The sequence below is a fragment of the Dunckerocampus dactyliophorus genome, chromosome 1, assembly GCF_027744805.1.
Source record: "Dunckerocampus dactyliophorus isolate RoL2022-P2 chromosome 1, RoL_Ddac_1.1, whole genome shotgun sequence".
Lineage (NCBI taxonomy): Eukaryota > Metazoa > Chordata > Actinopteri > Syngnathiformes > Syngnathidae > Dunckerocampus > Dunckerocampus dactyliophorus.
The window spans coordinates 31023928-31045145 of NC_072819.1; the positions used below are offsets into that span (position 1 = coordinate 31023928).

The window sequence follows — 21218 nt, forward strand, 5'->3', positions numbered from 1 at the left end:
TATTTACACTGAGTGGGATTTCACACTCAAATGTAGGATGGTGAAATGTGATTTCTTAACATACAAAAATGTGCATTTTTTATTCCAGATCAGAGGCTCTCAACTTGCCTCAACTTGGGACTTTTATTAGATGTATCTAGCAAATGTATTTAGAAATAATAACCTTCAAAAATACATCTTTTTTTAGCATAAATAGCAGGGCTGTCAAAAATTTCTTAACGGCACTAACTAAATTAAATTACAGTGGTATGCAAAAGTTTGCATACCACTGTTTGTACCACTGTTTGCATAAATTTGGGCACTCCAACAGAAAAATTACATCAATATTTACTAGATCCTCCTTTTGCAGAAATAACAGCCTCTAGACCATTCTTCTTCACAAAACATCCCCAGTTCAGTCAAGTTTGATGGTTTCCGAGCATGGACAGCCCGTTTGAAATCACACCACAGATTTTCAATAATATTCAGGTCTGGGAACTGAGATGGCCAATCCAGAACGTTGTATCTGTTCCTCTGCATGAATGCCTTAGTAGAATTTGAGCAGTGTTTAGGGTCATTGTATTGTTGAAGTATCCAGCACGGCGCAACTTCAACTTTGTCACCGATTCTTGAACGTTGCTCGCAAGACTCTGCTGATACTGACTGGAATCCATGCAACCTTCAACTTTAACAAGATTGCCAGTACCTGTACTGGCCACACTGCCCCACAGCATGATGGAACCACCACCAAATTTTACTGTGGGTAGCAAGGGTTTGTCTTGGAATGTTGTGTTCTTCATCCACTATGCATACGGCCCCTTGTTATGTGCAAATAACTACACTTTAGTTTTGTCAGTTCACAGTGCCTTATTCCAAAATGAAGCTGGCTTGTCCAAATATGCTTGCACATACCTCAAGCGACTCTGTTTGTGGAATGTGCGCAGAAAAGGTTTCTTCCGCATTACTCTCCCATACAGCATCCCCTTGTGCAAATTGCGCTAAATAGTTGAACGATGCACAGTCACACCATCTGCAGCAAGATCACGTTGTAGGTCTTTGGAGCTGGTCTGTGGGTAGAGTTTGACTGTTCTCACCATCCTTCGCCTCTGCTTATCTGAGATTTTTCTTGGCCTGCCACTCCGGGCCTTAACTAGAACTGTGCCTGTGGTCTTCCATTTCCTCACTGTGTTCCTCACAGTGGAAACTGAGAGCTGTAATCTCTGAGCTAGCTTTTTGTATCCTTCCCCTAAATCATGACGTTAAACAATCTTTGCATTCAGGTCATTTGACAGTTGTTTTCAGGCTCCCATGTTGCCACTCTTCAGAGAAGATGCAAAGAGGAGAACAACTTGCAATTGGCCACCTTAAATATCCTTTCTAATGATTGGCTTCACTTGTGTATGTAGGTCAATGGTCAATGAGCTTACCAAACTAATTTTGTGTTCCAATAATTAGTGCTAAAGATATTCAAATCAATAAAACAAAAAGGGTGACCAAATTTATGCACCTGCCTACTTTTGTTTAAATAATTATTGCACACTTTCTGTAAATCCTATAAACTTCATTTCACTTCTCATATATGACTGTGTTCGTCTGCTATAGGATATATTTAACTGAAATTGCTGATCCAAACAACCAGTGACTTATAAAGGAAAATCTTGAAAATTATCAGGGGTGCCTTAACTTTTGCATACCACTGTAATTAATTATGTTATAAATGTTAACGTAATTAACACATGCACATCATGGCAAGCCACACCTCTGTTATGATGATAGATGGAGGCACAGTGTATCATCCCCACACAGTCTGAGGCTCTTTTATACATTAATTCTGACCTGAACACATCAACAGGAGTGCAATTCCAACACTATATATGTATCTCCAAATCACAAACATATCTCTCCATCCATCCTCGAAACAACACTTCCTTATTTTCCCCGCACTCGCGTGAGGTGCATTCAAGGACAACATATTTATTGTATGTCTATGTGTGGTCTAAATAAACATAAAGACAAAGAAAAACAATAAGTGAAAATCACTCCGTTCATAACTCTTATGGCATAAGTACAATTTGCTGTATTTAAATATGCTCAGAAAACCCAGAAAATACACAAAACATATGAACTCATCTTAAATTACCCCTCATTGCTCATAATAGCACGGTGTGATTCAAATGTTCTGCTACTATTAAAGAGACTATCCATCCATTTTCTATGCCACTTCTCCTCATTAGCGTCACAGGGGTATGCTGGAGTCTATCCCAGCTGACTTCAGACGACAGGCGGGGTACACCCTGGGCTGGTCACCAGCCAATCACAGTGCACATATAGACAAACAACCATTCACACTCCTCTGTGGACATTTTAGAGTCGCCAATTAACCTAACATGCATGTTTTTGAAATGTGGAGGAAACCGGAGAAAACCCACGCACGCACGGGGAGAACAAGCAAACTCCACACAGAAATGCCCAACGGAGAGTCGAACCCATGTCCCGACTGTGACTGTGTGGCCAACATGCTAACCACTAGACAACCGTGTCTATACATCCATCCATCCATTTTCTATACAGCTTCTTCTCATTAGGGTCGCAGGGGCATGCTGGAGCCTCCTAAAGAGACTAGTGTTGGGCAAATAGATTTTTGGACATCTTTTAACGTGATTTAAATTTTCATTTCATTTGGAGCTGTTACTAAATAAAACACAGTTGAAATGGGCATATTTCAGACATACCAGCAAATTATTCATTAAAAACTGTGATTAATCTGATTTAAAAATGTGAATAATTTAACTGCCCTAATAAATAGACATAAGTACTTGTGCGAAGTACGTCAGAGCGCGGAAGGAACGCACGCATTGAAAAATTAATAGTTTAAAGTTAAATTAAATATCAATATTTCACAAAATAAACACCACAACTTTTGATTCCACTTATATTTCGGCACTGAGAACAAACATGACAACTACATATGTAAAATAAATAAATAAATATAAAAGTACAAACATATACAAAATGTCATTGCTATATTTTTTTTTCATAATTTCCTGCAGTTTTTCCGGGAATAATACCACAATCGGACAAGCTCAAAAGGTGGTTATCTATAAAGGGTGCTGCTGATTCAAATCAGTGGTAAGTCTGAGCTGTACTGAGTGACATTCTGGTTATAAATATAAAAGTACAGACCATTGAACATGCAGTCAAATGATAATGATAATAAAACAATATTGTTGCAACAGCATTCTTTTCAATAAATAAATCAAACGCGACATTACATTTTTAACAGCTTTCAAAACTTTTCGGTCTGCAGCTCAAGTGAGATTTTCGGCCCTTCACGCCACACATACTGTAGTCTGTCAAATGGCTGTGATATCCTTGCATCTGAGTAAGCTACATGGATTAGTACAGCTCACTTGGCTAAAAGCAAATGGTGAGAACCCATCATCAGGTTCTCCAAACAATGTGCTGCTTCAAATAATAGATTCCCCCATTTCCCTCCTCCGCCCTTCAGAAAGAGAGTTCATGCACATATTCTATTACAACTAGAGGCAATGGCACAGAAAACATCCACAATCATGGGTGGGAACAGTTAGGATCAGTCATGAATTAAATATTGCTCTTAAAACATAGTCAATGAGAAGGAAAATAATAGCTGGGCTAATAATAGCTGAGTGAGTCGGGATAAGGAACTGCAATCTTCTAATAGCAGCTCATGGTTTACTAACAACTTGGCTCTTTGTGAAAGTAAATACAGGCTGTACTGCGGTGGCGGACAGCCAACAGATATATATTTGGAATCCATTAGTGGTGTTAAATGTTGATCAGTGTGGCATGCAAACCCCGAGGCTTTTATGGCCTGTTCTTTCTCTGCGTCCCACTAAGCGGAGCACACTCTCAGTGACAGGAAGGTAAATTGCTCTCTGTCAAAGGTCAGTGGTCACTTGTTATTTTGCTATCCCCCCTATTAACTGTAGCAGAGTTAAAAAGGCAACCGCATATGTAACGGTGTGATAATGCATTGTTGTAATGGACCAACATGCTTACCATCAGTGTGTAAACACGGAACAACGTCCTGCTGTTAAAATATAACACACACACACACACAAGGCTGACCTCACTGTCAAAACACTTCATGGGCCTGATGTAACCTGTGCAAACCAAAATAGAAGATCCTAACAATTTTTTGTAGCCACTATAGACAAAGACGTGTTGTCTCATTGCACATACATTTTGTAAGAGGTAAGCCATCCCATATACTGTACATTAACAAGCCCCTTGTCTTATGATTACTCACATACACAGGAGAAGACACAGGATCCTCTCACTGAGGTGCAAAAAGCATCACACGTTGTCTCTTAATGAATCACACTCTCTCCATGCACATGCAAAGTAAGGGACCATTTTAATTAAATAGAGAAATGCTAACATTTGAAAACACATCTTGAGAAATGCTCATTTTCTTGTACAACAATAACAGAAGGGCTTGATAATGCTTCACTCGTGAAGTGAACATTTTACTGTGACCAGAGAAGTCACGTCAGTCTCATAACTCAAATTCTATAATCCACTTTTGGATAGGACAAATGTACACTGGGTGAAATAATTACTTTTTGTAAATGTATGCCCTTATAAAGACATGGCCAGTCCAGAATTTTTATGTTAGGTTTCTTTTAAAACAAAAAAGAGATAGTATAACAACAGCAAAATACATTAAAGATTATACATTCTTTTGAGTTGAAATAAATAATTTGATACCCAAGCACAAAATGGTTTAGTACTATGTGGAGAAATCTCTCAGGAGGGATTTTAATCCACTCCTCTTTACAAATACTCTCCAGATTCTGAAGGTTTTGAGGCTGTTGTTTCAGCCTCCCTGCACAGATTTTCAATGGGATTAAGGCCGTGAGACTGGCTACGCCACTCCAGAATCTGAATTCTGTATGTACGCATATTACAGTGTTTTCCAAGACCATGTGACCATCATCATCTGTGTGTAAAAAAATGTCAAAAACGCAGAGATGAAATTGTTGTCCTGTAAATATACGCCAAGGGCACACTCAGACTAGGCAATTTGTAACATGCTTGGGTATGCTTGACACCTTCAGTTTGGTTTGTTTGACTAGGTGAGTGCAGTACACTTTCCTGGTAGGCATTAGAGGTGGGAATCTCTGGCCACCTCACAATTCGATGCGATTACAATTCAGAGGCCTGCGATGCGATGATAAAACGATTATTGATGCATCTCTTTTTTTTGTGATCATTAGTTTGTCCGTTTTTTCATGCATAATTTTTTTCTGTATATAATTTATTTTTACTTACTGTGTACTACTAAAACAAAGCAATTTTGTAAGGATCCACTATTAAAATAAACATGAAACATTAATTTACTTCCATTATCTTTTAATAATTGGAAGGTTACATCTACCAACATATTTCCCATTGCACAGAACCAGCAGGAAAAGTAAAGTCGACCAGTAGCAGCATATTCTGAGTAACCAACATAAAAAATCGGCCATTATTCACAAATAAATAACAGACTTCTGAATTCAAACTAAAATCCTCATCATATAATCTTTGACAAAATAATATTTTTGCTGTATAGCAAAGTCAAAAATAGCTTTCATACAAAATATACATTTCTGTACCAGTGGCTTTCATACAAGAATAATGCTTGCAGACGTCAGTATATTATGAATAACCCAAAAAAACTACCTGACCTTGTTCACAATTGCAGTGTGATTCACTTTGTGATTCACTTCACCTTTTCAGAGTTGGGAGGAAAATTAGTTACCACCTGCTTGATGGTTCTCTGGTTGGCAGCAGCTTCAGCTGGCTGTTTTTCCTCCTGGTTCGGGTGGAAACGTGCTATGTGGTTTCTCATATTTGTCGTGTTCCCTAAATATGTATGACAAAGCTTGCATATTGTCTGGCTCTTGTCCAGCTCATTTTTACCTTCAACTATGTGAAAGCCAAAGTGCTGCCAGATGCTCGCTTTAAATCCAGCAGCAGTCGGAATTTACGCTCAGCCATTTCGGTAGCGTCTTACACTTGTCTTACACTGTATGGCGGCACTTCGGCTTTTCGTCTTTTTGTTCTGTTTTTTTTTTTTTTTTTGTTCCGTCAGCATCGATTATTGACATTTATGAATCGAGTAATGTCGAATCGAGTCAATGTCCGCATCGCCATGCATCTACGAATCCTTTGTAGGCATGGCCCCAGCTCTTGCACAAGTGCCCAACCTGGCTGTGTTACATAATCAATGCAATTGTAATTGATGATTACCACCTCTTTGCATTATGGAAATAAGAAAGGCTAAAAAAAAACACACACACACACTCATCAAAGTTGCAGTGTATACTGTAGTGTTTTATTATTTAGTGATGGTTCATGTAAATGTGCTTAAGTCTGACTGAGTGCTGCACTGTGTGAGTACGGGAGGTAGTACTTGGGCATCTTGTCTATAATCTAACTTCATCAACAGTTTTTTGCAAAATGAGTTGAGCTAGTCTTTGACCAATCAAGATGAAACAACAGCATGGACTTGCCAAACTGTTATTGTGTTTCTGGTGTTTAAACTATAACCTGTTGTTCTGGTCACAGTATTGATTTGTATGCTTTGGAGTAAAAGTAAATATTGTGTTTTGTTAGTTGGGAGGGGGTCCGGAACTGGAAAGAGAGCACGCTGGTTGATTGGGTGGTGAATGTTATTTGATCTTGTATAACTCAACACTGAAATATAACTCTTGTGTTTTTATTAGGAGCTGCTCTTGGCCCACGCGCTCTCATTCAATGTAATTTAATCATCCTATTTTTATTACCTGGTATAGATGCTGTCTGACTGATGTTGGAGAGCTGAAGACATACCAGGAATACATGTACTCCAGCGTGTATTCTAGTCAAATGGTGGCCTTGGGCTCATATTGTACATTGTACTTAAAAGGAGATGGAATGGGAATTCCTGGAAGTTTAGCTCATCGTTCCACAGTTAAAGGTCTAGACTCCTTCACATAGCTGAGAGCCTTGATGGGAGGCAACAGAGGAGTCATAAATGGGACTGGTGGGTTGTTAACACTAATTAACCAAATCTTTGGTTCCTGCAGCCTCCACGTTGTAATTGCAGCTGTGCCTGCAAGGGTGTGAGTGGGCAGGAAATGAAAGGTTAGTGGGGACACAGCTGGGAGGAGTGCTGCACCACTCCCCCCCCAAACCTCCTCCCGCCGTTTTTTTTGTTGTGTCCAATCAAACTGACTGCACTGAGCACTAAAGACCTCGGACAAATAAATACTTGCACATTCCACATGAGCTTTCTATGTAATTCAGTGGCAAATTGAGTACTCCTAGCATTGACTCCCACTTAATGCAAATGTTGTGAGATCACAGCGGGCAGTAGAACCTTTTGGATAACTTCACACATTCCTATACAATGCAAGACCTTTTCTGAGAAAGGCTCATTTAATTCCTGGAAACATCAATATGGCCTGTTTGAGTACAATATAGTCAAGTGGGTTCTTACCATTGGCCGCATTCAACACAGACAGGCATACATACACAACATGGGTGGAAATGTAACCTCCCGAGCAGAGGTAATGAATTATAAGTAGAAATGGGATGAAAATATTCATTTAAAGGAGAACTGCACTTTTTGGGGAATTTTGCCCGTTCTCCACAATCCTTATGTGAAACACGAACACATTTTTTTTTACCTTTTCTCTGCGTTCTGAAAGAAAATGAGTTAGCATGAGCCAGCTAACATTGCACGTCATGGGAGGTACCTTTTACGACTAAAAGTCCTCTAAAAACAAAACCTCTATTAACCCATAAAACCTCTGTTTTATGGTTTATATATATATATATATGCTGTTATCATGCATTAACATGATGATTGATGATTTAAAACATTGGAACTTCTTTCCTAGGGGCTTTGATTTGACATAACCCATAGGAGCTACCGCTACTTCTGTCAACAACAACAGCAGTAGAGAAACAGCGGTGACACTTACTATGTCCGCTCTCATTGGGATGGCTGTGTCTTTCATCACAACACTTGTGCTCCAGTCCTCAGGTAAAAAATGCCGACAGCAAACGAGCATCTTGTTGAGCCTTCGTAGCGAATTTGAGAGCCCGTAGTATCCACTCTTCCGTCTGTCCCGTTGCAGTGGCTTGAGGCGTTGTGAGTGACGCTGAGACGAACAAGGCGCTGTGTTACTCCGCAAGATAAATATAGTTCTTTGCGTTAGCTGCTACAATAACAATATCACTGTAGATTGGTTAATATACAGGTCAGTTTTGTAAATGGAATTTATTTTGAATTTGATTTTTTTTTAGCGCTTTATCATAAAAATAGATACCTCCCATGACGTGCATTGTTAGCTGGCTCATACTAAGTTGTTTTCTCTCGCACAAAGAAAGGAAAAGGAATATGTGTTCATGTTTCACATAAGGATTGTGGATGATGGGCAAAAGTCCAAAAAAGTGCAGTTTTCCTTTAAGGTGAAATTGTAAACTCATTTCCTAGGGCAGTATGTTGAATGTGTGGACATTGTGTTTACTGTGTCTTGTGGCATTACACAGCACCGTGGCTGAGTGGCATCTTTGTGTAGAGTACTAACTAACTAAATAAGGATAGTATCACAATAAAGTTGCAAGTTTGCAACATTAAAGTCGTAATACTGTACTACATGAAATAACTGTAATTTTACCAAAATAAAGTTGTAATATTATGACAATATTATTATGAAATTGCGAAAATACTCATAATGATACTAGTATAAAGTTGTATTAAAACTAAAGCTATACCTGCATTAAAACGAGGAATATTGAAATTTTTAAGTGTCACGCTAGGCTCCAGCATACCCGCGACCCTAGTGAGGATAAGCGGCATAGAAGATGGATGGATAAGTGTTGTCACGTTCGGCGTAAGGCCGGGTTGGGATCCCAAGATGCAGAGAGGAAAAACACGCGTGTATACAAAAAGATTTATTAACAAAAAATCACTCCACAGGAGCAAAAAGGCACACAAAAGAATAATTAAAAAAGGTAACACAAAAACACGGCAGAAGCTACAACTTAACTAAAGGCGCTGCGGAAATTTAGCAGGGAAAAACGTGTAAAAAATCCAGAAACAAAAGACGCTACCGAGAACCAGGTAGGTGGCAATGAGTATACAGTCCAAACAACAAAAGGTGCCCACTGCTGGAGAACGCCAAGCAGGGAATAATGTACTTACAAGGAAGATGAGAATTCAGGGTAAGGATATAAGGCTAACCAGTAGTCGGTGAGCAGGAATACAAGGAAGACAGTCTGGCAACGATGTGAGGTCTGCCAGCACTATAAATAGTCCCGTGATAAATTGGCTGCAGGTGTGGAGTTCCTGGCTCCTCCTCTGCGGCAAGAGGTGCACTGCAACAGAGCGGCAGACAGGCGGCAGTAGCTTGGCAGTGCAGAGCATGACAAGTGTCACATGACGGCATGGTGTTAATGCTGGCGTCAGGATAAAGACTAAAGTGCAGGTAAAAGGTATATTTATAATTATAATGGCTGCCATGCAGAGGCAGGAATGCACAAAAGAGCCGTAATAATCATCAGTGCTCCGACAGGTGAGTCTCAGCAGGAAAGGAAAAGTGGAGGAGAAAAGCATGAAACCAAAGAGGAAATATAACACAATAAAAGCATGACAACCGGAACTCAGGAATAAACAGAAACAATAACAGGCTGTCACACCGGATGTCACGCAGCACGTGACAGTACCTCCCCCTCAAGGACGAATCCCAGACGTAAAAAAAAGTCCACAGTCAAAAAGAGGGAAGGCTGGTGGGAGGACTGGTGCTGGGTCGCCGGTGTGGCCCCTACGGGCATCGGCTGGGTCTAACGGAGCTGGTGAGACCCCTCCGGGGGTCGGCCGGGACGGAGAGCCCAGCGGAACCAGCAAGACCCCTCCAGGGGGCGGGCGAAGCAGTGAGCTCGGCAGAACCAGCAGGACCGCTATGGGGGGCAACCAGGGCGGTGAGCTCGGCGGAGCTAGCAAGACCCCTCCAGGGGTCAGTCAGAATATCAGGTCCAATGAAGACAGCAGGACCCCTGTGGGGGACGGCCAGGATGGTGAATCCGGTGAAGCTGGCGAGATCCCTCCAAGGGTCGGCCGGGAAGGCATGCATGGAGGAGCCGGCGGGACCCCTGTGAGGGACGGCATGCGGGGTAGAGCCAGTGCAGCTCATGCGTCGCCATGAGACGCGAGGAGAGGAACGAGAGCTGGCGCTGCACGTTGGCGTGTTGGCGAAGCCAGGACAGGAACTGAAGCAGGAGGCGTCTCGTCCTCTTGACTTGACGAAGAAGGAGGAGCAGGAGAAGCGGGCTTTGCTGATGCAGTGGGCCCTGCATCTTGACTTGCAGGCGAGGAAGCGAACTGCGCTTTCCCATAAGTCCAGCAGATGGCAGCATTCCCCCTCTCCACAGGCCGGATGGACTGTGCTCCTCCGTCCCACAGCAGGTGGTACTAGGCCCTCCTTCCGAAGGTGGATCCCAGACGCTGTTCACCGCTTAAACCGAAACCAGGGAAGGGAGGCAGGGTGCTTGAAGGAGGGTCTCCAGTTCCACCCGTTGTACCACCCAACTGAAACTGCAGAGGGCCTCAGGTGTGGTGTGGGTGCCGGCTTGAAACACCGTGGGGGGGGCCACCGTCTGGCACCCATACTATGTCCTGCATACCATGTCCTGCAGTGCCTCCAAGGAGTACTTTAAACTGTCCTCTTCCAAATTCTTTAGGACCCGCCAGGCCCAGTAGTCCATCTCTGCGAGGTCGTCTTGTCATGGTCGTAGCATTCTGTCACGTGACGGCATAGTGCTCATGCTGGCGGCAACCCTGAGATGCAGAGATGTTAATGCTGGCATCAGGATAAAGACCAAAGTGCAGGTAAAAGTTATATTTTTAATTATAATGGCTGCTATGCAGTGGCAGGAATGCACAAAAGATCCGTAATAATCATCAATGCTCCGACAGAAAGAGAAGCGCGCAGCTAAACTAAATAGAACACAAATCAGCGCCAGGTGCGTCTCGACAGGAAAATATAAGTAGAGCAGAAAAGCACGAAACCAAACAGGAAATATATACTGTAGTAACACAATAAAAGCATGACAACCAGAACTAAGGAATAAACAGAAACAATAAAAGGCTGTCACGCAGCACGTGAAATAATTACATATATATATATATATATATATATATATATATATATATATATATATATATATATATATATATATAAACAACATCAACACCATCATCAGAATGAAACGTTTTTTGTCTTTTGTTCCATCATCAACAAGAGGTGTTTTTAATGATGTTACTGGATTAATTCATGGCAGGTCTATTGAGAAAGAGAGTGTGTGAATTTTGTCATTTAGTCATTAAAATTAGGACTTTTTTTCCTCATAATTTTTCCTTTGCTTTATTGTCAGAGTGGCTCTAATACTGCTTTATAATATTGGTTATATCACCATTTTGTAACTTAAAACTTAAGGTGTCAGGACATGTTGTATTCAAATAAATGTAATGTTGTTTAAGTATTCCAGATGAGCCAAAGACAATACAGTTTTGCTGAGTCAGACCTTAAAACGTGTTTAATGTCAATGGAAAAGTGGTAAATGGTAAAAGTAGGCATGCCACCGGTACGAGAGAACGATGAGAACTGGTTGTGAAAACATAAAAGTTGACAGTGTAGTTTAAGATTGTGGTTACAATCTATTTTAATCCACAGTTTCAGAGCGGCTGGGAATTTTTCCTCGTGTTTGGGCACAATAGTGTGTATGTGCAAGTATTAATCAGGATGCCTTCTTCTGGCAGATGTGCAAACTGAGTCTTGTTCTTTTTAGGCCACGCAGAATTTGCCTCAGCATTTCACAAAGATGGCTCTGTGGCTTCTTTGGTCACAAGAGACCAATTTTGGTTTCGGCCGATCCGTGACAAAAACAGAGCTCCGCTTCCAGATGTCAGGGACCTAAGACGGCAAAGGCAGGCACAGCTACCGCTCTGCAACTTTTATCTTTTCAAGGAATGGCTTGTTTCTTATGATGACTGTTACACAGTATACTAACCCTATGATTAATCAACCACAGTGTTCCATATTTACTACAATCTGGCACCACATGTTTGTTCTGACAGTGATCAGCAGGCTTCAACTGGGCTTTGACTATAGTCTTTGTAAGAGTCCTCCAGATCCCGAGGAAAGGTCGTTTGGGAGAGAATAACCCCGTCTAAAAACCACAGCATGTGTGTGTGACAGGTCTCAGTATGAGATCCCATGAACAGTTAATAGTTCAGCTGGTTGTGGAGGGTGTGATGGCCTGGCAAAACAGGGATAAATAAGTAAGACATGCTAGCAATGTCTTCTCCATCAAGCCTCCGAAGTGGAATTTATTTACATTCCATTAATAAACATTGACATACAATAGTGTGTTCTTCTGACATCACCACATATCATATCACTTTCCCCAAAAATAAACTCACCTTTCTTTTATAAAAATAAGACACAATTTGCATTAATAAACAAATGTTCTTTCTAGGGCTGTCAATCGATTAATATCGTTAATCGCAATTAATCTATTTTTGCCCATAGTTAACTCATAATTAATCACAGATTAATTCACAATTAATTAATTAATCACACTCACATTTATATCGTTAATCGCAATTAATCAAAAAATTTTGCCCGTAGTTAACTCGTAATTAATCACAGATTAATTCACAGATTAGTTAATTAATCACACTCACATTTAATCACAGATGTGATTTTGTCATGGACGTGACTTTGTGGTCATGTCGTCGGACTTGTGGCCACATGTTTTGGACATTCGGGTGAAGCTCGAGCTGTCAACTGATCACCACTTGGCTCCGATGGTCGGGGAGGATGCCGGTCAGACCTGGCAGGCCCAAACGTATTGTGAGAGTCTGCTGGGAATGTCTGGCAGAGTACCATGTCAGAATGAGTTTCAACTCCCGCCTCCGGGAGAGCTTCGACCATGTTCCGAGGCAGGTGGCGGACATTGAGTCCGAGTGGGCCATGTTCCGTGCCTCCATTGTCGAGGTAGCTGATCGGAGCTGTGGCGGTAATCCCAGAACCCGTTGGTGGACACCAGTGGTGAGGGATGCTGTCAAGTTGAAGAAGGAGTCCTATCAGGCCTTTTTGGCCCATGGGACTCCGGAGGCAACTGACGGGTACCAGCAGGCCAAGCTTCATCGAGCTGTGACCTTAAACTCTCACTGGATCAGTTGCAGCTGAGCAGCTGGAATGAGAATCAGCACCTCCAAGTGGCGAAACTAGGAATGTCCCATTAATTATAATGCATTTGGCAAAAACAGCTTTGTTTCAGTGAAAGTGTAATTTTACTTAAAATAGGAATGTCCCAAACTAATTACAATCTCTCTGATTAATTCAGGCAAAATAAAGTACATCTCACAAAAGTGACCATACATTTTGTGTGTGTCACACGTGTCCACTTACAGGGGATGTTTTATAGAGGATGTAACAGTCCTTTTGAACTTTGCAAAGCATTCAGCTGCTGGCAGATGTGAACTTTTCTTCCAATGCAGGGCTCTTCAGGTGCTGATTGATGAATGAAAACATTGATAATTACAGAACAATGGCTTACTTGATGAGAGCAAGAGCACTTTATAACTGTTTTTGTCAGTTTCAACTCTGTTACTGTATTGTCACTGGAGTTAATAATAAATTCATTTAGAGTTACAGTTTCCCAAAGGGTCAAACATACACCAATCATTTGTTCATTTTCTATACCGCTTAACCTCACTAGGGTCTCGGGTTATGCTGGAGCCTATCGCAGCTGACTATCCAGCAATAAAAAATAATGTATACGTAGCAGAAAGTGTGTATCGAAACTTTGACTATACATCACTGAAAGCGATCTACAGTGCCGAAAGCACTATAGACACACAAACCAAAGCAGATATCATTTAAACACACATCAAAACATTACCGACAACACGTACGGATTCCCAGTTACCATGCATCGGTACCGTATTATTTCAAATGTGAACTGTACCCATCCCTTTGCGTAAAGCACTTAGTATGTGCTTCCAATCCTGCCTTGCACACTGCTACTTCCATATTACTGTATTATCATTCATAGTAGTGATGCCATAGTTCACAGTCTGATTGACTTCTGGCTGCACTGTTGTCGCGAGACAGCTATCTCCAAATTAGAAATCTCGTCACGTTTTAATCTCGCATGATCCCCTAGTATTGCGATTATAGTTTGCAGTAGTTTGCAGTGGTGTAGAGCTCTGATTGTGTCAAAGGTGTTTTTGATTAAATGGATACATGTCTTTCATTGGATCTTATTAGATTGTGAAGTTGCCAGTTTGTGTATATGTAAAAAAAAAAAAAAAAAAAAGCAAATCTTGCCGATTTCCTTAATTTGATCCTTACATATGAAACAAACTTTACCTGCCACCGCAAAGGTGCGTCTGTTGCACGGGTAAGCAAGAGTCATTTGGAGCACTGCTGTGTGCTAGCTAAAGCCTGCGGAAGCATAGAGCCAGGCAGCAGCTGTTTCGGTCAGTCTGTTACTTACTTAGTTCCCCTGCAACATGTGCTAAATCAAAACATTTACATTATCATCCCATTGTAACAGCAGCCCGCTGTTAGCGCTTATGAGCAGAAAAGAGCAAAGCTACTACAAGGAAAATTATGGAGTAGAGATCAAATGATATGTTTTTCATGATATCGATTTTTAATAATCAAGGAGGCCAATAACAAGTTGGGGTGCTCTCCAGCACCCCTCTGATGGAGTCCAAGAAGGCTGGGTACTCTGAACTGCCGTTTGGCGCGTACGCACAAACGACAGTCAGGACCCTTTCCCCAACCCGAAGGCGTAGGGAAATGACCCTCTCGTTCACCGGGGGTGACTCCAACACGGGGGGGCTATTAACAAGCCCACACCAGCTCGCCGCCTCTCCCCTGCAGCAACTCCAGAGTAGAACAAGGTCCAAACCCTCTCGAGGAGTTTGGTTCCAGAACCCAAACTGTGGGTTGAGGTGAGTCTGACTATATCTAGTTGGAATGTCTCCACCTCTCGCACAAATTCGGGCTCCTTCCTCACCAGAGAAGTGACATTCCATGTCCCAAGAACCAGACCGCCCCTTAAAACACATTTCACCGGACCTTTATGCTTGCCCCCGCAGGTGGTGGGTCTACGGGGGGAGCATGACAGTCAACAAGGTCAATTGAACTTGAACTTGTGCTTTTTATTATTTTCAATTAAGACAAAATATTAACAACAACAATGTTTTTTTCTATTGTGAATGAAACCAATAATAAGACATTATCCACCGACATAATCCAAATGATTATGCGTGCGCTAAGGATTTTGCAGATGCTGAATTTGCTCATCTGATGTGTCCATAGATGGTGGGGTTACGTTGAGCACATCAGCAAGCACCCTTTTCTGTTTTCTATGGTCTCGCTGATACGTTATCCACTTTTGCTTCAACTTCTCCTGCTTTGATTTGGAAAGCTCAGCTATTGGAGTACTTGTAGTCTTTCCCTTTTTTAATAACTAAACAGTAAAATAGAAAAATAAAATCACTAAATGACTCTGACTTTAACCTAACATTCTTTCATTCTTTCCATTCAGTATTTCACTGGTGTGTGTGTGTGTGTCTCACTGCCTGTGCGTGTCTGTGTAACCCGTCTGGTCAGCCCCTGCGCACATGTGGGACTCGAACCAGGGTACCTCAAACCAGCCGGTATCAGTTACATCTGCATGTGTGTGTGTGTGTATGTGTGTGTGTGTGTACAACCACCTTTCATACCTTTTGTCTAGTTAAACGGTCCTTACTGGATCTTAGGTTGACTCGTGTTATGTGTCCACTTTTCTTTTTGCTACATAAAGGCATCTATCTGTATTGGGGGAAAATCATTTTTATCTTCGACTATCATTTAACATGTTATCTGAGTTTAAAGTCTTCTTAAAGCTGCTGTTCATTTTCAACATTCAACTGCTCATCCATTGCTGCTACATTATGAAAATACATATATTATGTATAGCTTATGTTGAAAGTGAATGGAACACAAATATTTATGATGTAATTAATATGTATTGTAGATAAACATTTCAAAAATATTAAAGCCATGCAAAATAAATAATTTATCCTAACCTACCAGAGCTTTTTTTGAAGAAAAAACACTTAACACTTAAAAAGACTTCCACACACTAAGTTAGTGCACATTTTTAATCTGTATTAAAAACCAGATATTTGACAAAATCAGCCTCTAACCAAAAGGAATGTAACGCCAGATGCTGCAACCGGTTACACCATTTTACACTGAAATTCAAATTTAACAGGCATTGTTATGGACGTGACCATCTTGTGACCATCGCCTTGATGTGAAGATTTTAAACACATTTAAAAAAAAAAAAAAAAAAAAAACATATGTTAACACTTATTATGAATTATACATGGTTTTCTAAGGTCATACCATTGGATATGAAACTCTAAGCACACCTGACCATACCCTAAAAATGTCAAATTATCAAGATTTTGAAGAGAGCTCCTAACCTTGGCATGCAGCAGTTAGGCTAAACACGGGTCCTTCTTTGTAATATAATTTCCTGCCATTTGGTCATCAAACACAAATGAACAATATTGCTTCTTGAATGTTGGTTAGAGCGCCTTCACAATTAAGAAAGTTGACTTGATAGACGCAATTCCCCAAATTAGTTGTAATGTTCAGAACAATACAATTCCATTTATTTTATTCATTGTTAAACAACACAAATGTACGACTATGCCGAACTAGTTGATCACATGTTTTACTGAATTTCACCTTTTTGAAGAAGTTTAAATATTTGATAAGTTTTTTTTATTACATATTAATATTATATATATATTAGTATTACATATCTTAGTTTTTATATTTTACGTTGACATTTTTACCAATATCCCCTGAATACTCTCAAAATTTATAAAATTCAGAAATTTTAGACTTTGTCTTCGAACACAGAATGTACTCAAGTAATGTGTTTTTTTATGAATATTCATAAAACATACATTGTTTTAACTGGAGCATGCCAGTTGGGATACAATATGGGCATCTACGAACATAAATTTCTATCTCTCTGTCAAGGAAAATTTCAATTATATTTAATTTTCTTAGGTAGTAGCATGACATTGTAAGTATCATCTCTCAATAATCATTGAAACATTGTCTGAAGATGTGTTTAGTTTGATCCCTGTGCAAGACAGAATGGATTTTTTGTGCTTGCCAAGTACAACGTTTTTTTCATCCCTTCCTTTCTTTTGTTCCTCAAAAGGCTATGCACCTTAACAGTAGCCGCACCTTATAAGCCAATGTTTGGACTCCTGCACTGAAAAGCAGTTGAGTAAATGTAGAGCCAGACTTGCAATTGCGATCCAGTCAGGAGACTTTGCTGGAACATTCTCCAGATGTGGTTTTGCTGATGAGATTTGAGCCGAGATGTAGAAGTCTGTTTTCATGGAGTGATTGGCTGGTGTGATTGATTTGCTGGTGTGCTGTGGGGGGCAGGGGTTGTGGACGCAGCAAGCTCTAAGATCAAGCAGTTGAGTTTGTGTATTTCTTTCTCAAAAGCACAATCGACACAAAAAAATCACATCAAACTTCAAATCAAACATCAAAATCAAATCAAATCAAAATCAAATCAAAATCAAACATCAAAACAAGAAGTTCACCGTGCTTAACGGCGCTTTATTTTCACCTTAGTGATCAGCCTAGTATGTTGCTTGTCACATTGTCATCCAAGAGTTAGTCCTACTATTGTCAATGCAGAACCAGACTACATGCAGCCTGTATTTTGCCACTGATGCTGTGAGTTTCAATAGACACTGTGTTTGCATTGCATTTGCAAATACATGCATACAAATCACTGCATTAGCAAACATTTTCCAACTCAGCTCCAAAACCCTCAACTTGGGAGCCACTCAGGCACATTTAAACTCGTTCCTCGCTCATTGCCAAAATGACTGACATGTTGGCTTGGATTGAAATATGAGAATATCACGAATATCTTGTGATATGAAATATCACGAGTCATGGTTCATTTTGGTTCGATTTTGGTTCATTTAGAAGGATACGATCCAAAACGATTCAGTGAAGTTTCCTAGATTCCCGTTGTTTTTTGTAAGGGAATCCGGTATAAATTATTAATAATGCTGACATACTTAAGAATAAATTATCAATGAGTACAAAAATGTTAAAAATGAGTTAAAAATGCAATACAAAATTAGAGTGGAGAGAGGTTGGTATAGCTTGCCGTGATTAATTATTTACAGTACTTTAAATAGTGCAATCCAAACCTGCACTTTGCACCCTAAGGTGAGGGACACTTTGCAAATTCCTCAGCAAATGAATGTGGTATGGTATCTTCAATTAGGTGTGGAAACTTTCTCACCTGTACGGCCGATGGCTGCAGTGGCTTTTTTGTGCTGACAATCATCCTGATCAGAGCAGTCGTTTGAAAGAACGGCCTCGTTGTACCTTTTGCCGCTGACAGGGTCAGGATTGGCCCTCCGTCTTGATGACGTGCTTAATTAACAGAGACACTGAACAGGATACCATGGTGTGGTGGGTTTATGATAATACGTTTTGATAAACCCGGAAAGCAAACAGATACTTTGCATGTGAAGTGATGGCAGATGGCGTGCAGCAGTGTAAGGAAACGTAGTCACGCAAAAGAAGAATACATAAAAAACTTGAGTGTAAATGTGTGACAAAACGAATAAACGGTCAACAAAAATTACAGCAATAATGCAGTAATTAAGGCACAAGCACGTGCACGCCATTAATTGCTTCTGCGTACGTAAGTGTATGTTCTGACCTGGACACGCCGTGCTGGATGATGACATCACTAAGCGTCACTGCTGCTAGACCGGGAAGCTCTCGACAAAAGTCGTCCGAAACATCCCTACTTTGCATATTGTCTCCATAAATGTCACTTATAAGGATTTTCAAATAAAGACATATGAATTAAATATGAATACTGAATGAAGTGACCAAAAGAAGAAAAAGCGAATCAACTGTATTTCAAAGGTCCACTACAACTCCCACGACCACCACATACCCAGAAGACCATGACCGAAGATGAGGACCGTCTTTATCGTCTTTATCGAAGGTTTATCATTAAAAATGGAACAAAACACACATCCAAATAAAGCCTGCCGTGCTTAAATCCAATGCTTTATTTCCTAGTATCGATTCAATTGATTGATTACCTTTTTAAACAATGTTAGATCGATATACGCCGTCAGGAATGGAAACTCGCTAAACACAGATCAATGTACAGTAGTTGGATCGGAGGAATAGAAATCGATGCATCGATGTAGTGAATTAATCATTACATCCCTACGAATTGGCTCAATGTATAGCAAATGCATCGCCCTCTCTGGGAAGTGCAGGTGGCCCTCTGTCTCAGACAGGCTACTTGACGCAGTTAAGCGGGCTCCCAGTGTTCCCAGCTATTTGTTTGGGATCAGTGTGATCAGGTTAGATCAGACGACCCTGTTCTGTCAATAAATTATAAACACAATTGGGTAAACGCTAATTGAGTGCCCATGCTGCGCAAATTCAATACTGTACTTAGATAATAGCCGCTTAGACAGTCTTGGAAAAAAAGCTACATGGTTTTTAGGTAGGTTGTGTAGCCTGATGCCACGCATCTCACACCTCTAAAAATGTTGCACCTGAAAACAGCCTGACAGTTGGCATCAAGCATTCTCCATCATCCTGACATCAAGGAGGAAAAGCAGCTTATTGTATCCAAACCTGACCTGACAGAATACATGTAACTTAGATGTGATTTATTGTTGCTCTCTACTTGCATCATGTGACTATTCAGCCAATAAAAAGGCTTCTGCAGCTGAGAACTAACAGTATATTTATTTTTGCATGCTCCCTGTTTATGTTGCCTATTTGTTTTAGTTGCAAATGGAGGTCATCAGCAGCTGTCTTTTGGAATAAACATACTGGAATTAGTTTTCCTCCTAATGGAAGTTGTCACATCGTCTCTGCCTTGTTGTGGCAACAAATGGCGACTCCTTGTGTATACAGTGTAAATATTCTCTCAGAAACTGTTCCCAAGTTCTTACACAGCTTAGTCCGGAAGTGTTTAAAATCCATCTGGATTCAATTTTCATTTACATTTTCATGGATAAATATGCGTGCGTTGTTTGTATGCTAATCTGCAGTCACGTGCCTCACGTGATAAACACAAGTACACAAACAGACAGTGGTTTTGCAGTTATTTGTGTATTATTTGTTATTTGAAATGTGGTTACTGTTAGAGTTTGAAACAGTCATTCAAGTTAGGCATAAGATTTCCTTTTCAGACAGATTGAAAAGTGTCCTGTATGTGTACGCTTGCATGTCTTATTCTCATTATTGATGATATGATCTTCAGAGGAAACACTCCATGCTCTGGTCATAGGTCAAGTGACTTTCCCAGGCTAGAGTGTGTTTCTGAGCACGGAGGGGACACAGTGTGTTTGTGTGTCTGTGTGGGTGTGAGTGTGTGTTTACATACATGTGTGCGCTTGAGAGGGGAAGTCCACAGCTCAAGGCTCTGTTTCTGATGTGCAGGCTTTGGCTGTGGACGAGTGAAGCAAAATCACTAACAGACACATCTCCAAAAACACAGCACACATTGAAAGCAGCACAGCAGAGGAATGCTTTTAAAGTTGATGACCCCACAAAGCTAAATGTCATTCATAATGCTGTTTTTCACTCACCATCATTTGTCAAAATTGTTCTACTTTGGGAACAATATTGGCCTGTTTCTTAACATTCATTCATTGATTACAATCTTTCCTGCTTTATATTTCTGTCGCACTGCGCTAAATTGTGTCCACTCCCCTAAAAATTCTGGCTATGTGCATGGACATGAATGTTATCACCATTTAGGGAATCTAAGGTTTCACCCAAGCTATGTTTCTCTGCATATTTATCTTTGGTGCTGCCAGTGTCTGACATGTTGTTCTTCACAGTTACAACTATGCAGTGAAATCACATTCAACAATTAGATTAACCTCATTTCTAAATCAAAGTAATGAATAGTAGTGATTATTTCCAGTCAGTGAGTGAGATTAGGTTCTCTTGCACAGTCTAATGAGAACCAGTACAAAAACTGTGTGGCAAAACACTGTAAAATGTTCTGTTTAAAGATATTGATTTTTTTAAAACAGTAATCCCTCCTTT

The 21218-nt window shown here is 40.5% G+C and overlaps 1 protein-coding gene across 3 annotated transcripts in view; it reads left to right on the forward strand.

Moving 5' to 3' along the window:
* The window catches only part of LOC129185032 (adenylate cyclase type 6-like), a 63902-nt gene that overhangs the window by 15634 nt on the left and 27050 nt on the right, over positions 1-21218 (forward strand). The window contains exon 1 of one of the 3 annotated variants that reach the window (XM_054781876.1): positions 6823-10885. The exons of the other annotated variants lie outside the window; for them this stretch is intronic. Coding sequence (XP_054637851.1) covers positions 10820-10885 — 66 coding nt within the window. The 5' untranslated portion in view covers positions 6823-10819. Of the gene's footprint in view, positions 1-6822; positions 10886-21218 lie in introns of those variants that run through there. 3 annotated transcript variants of the gene reach the window in all.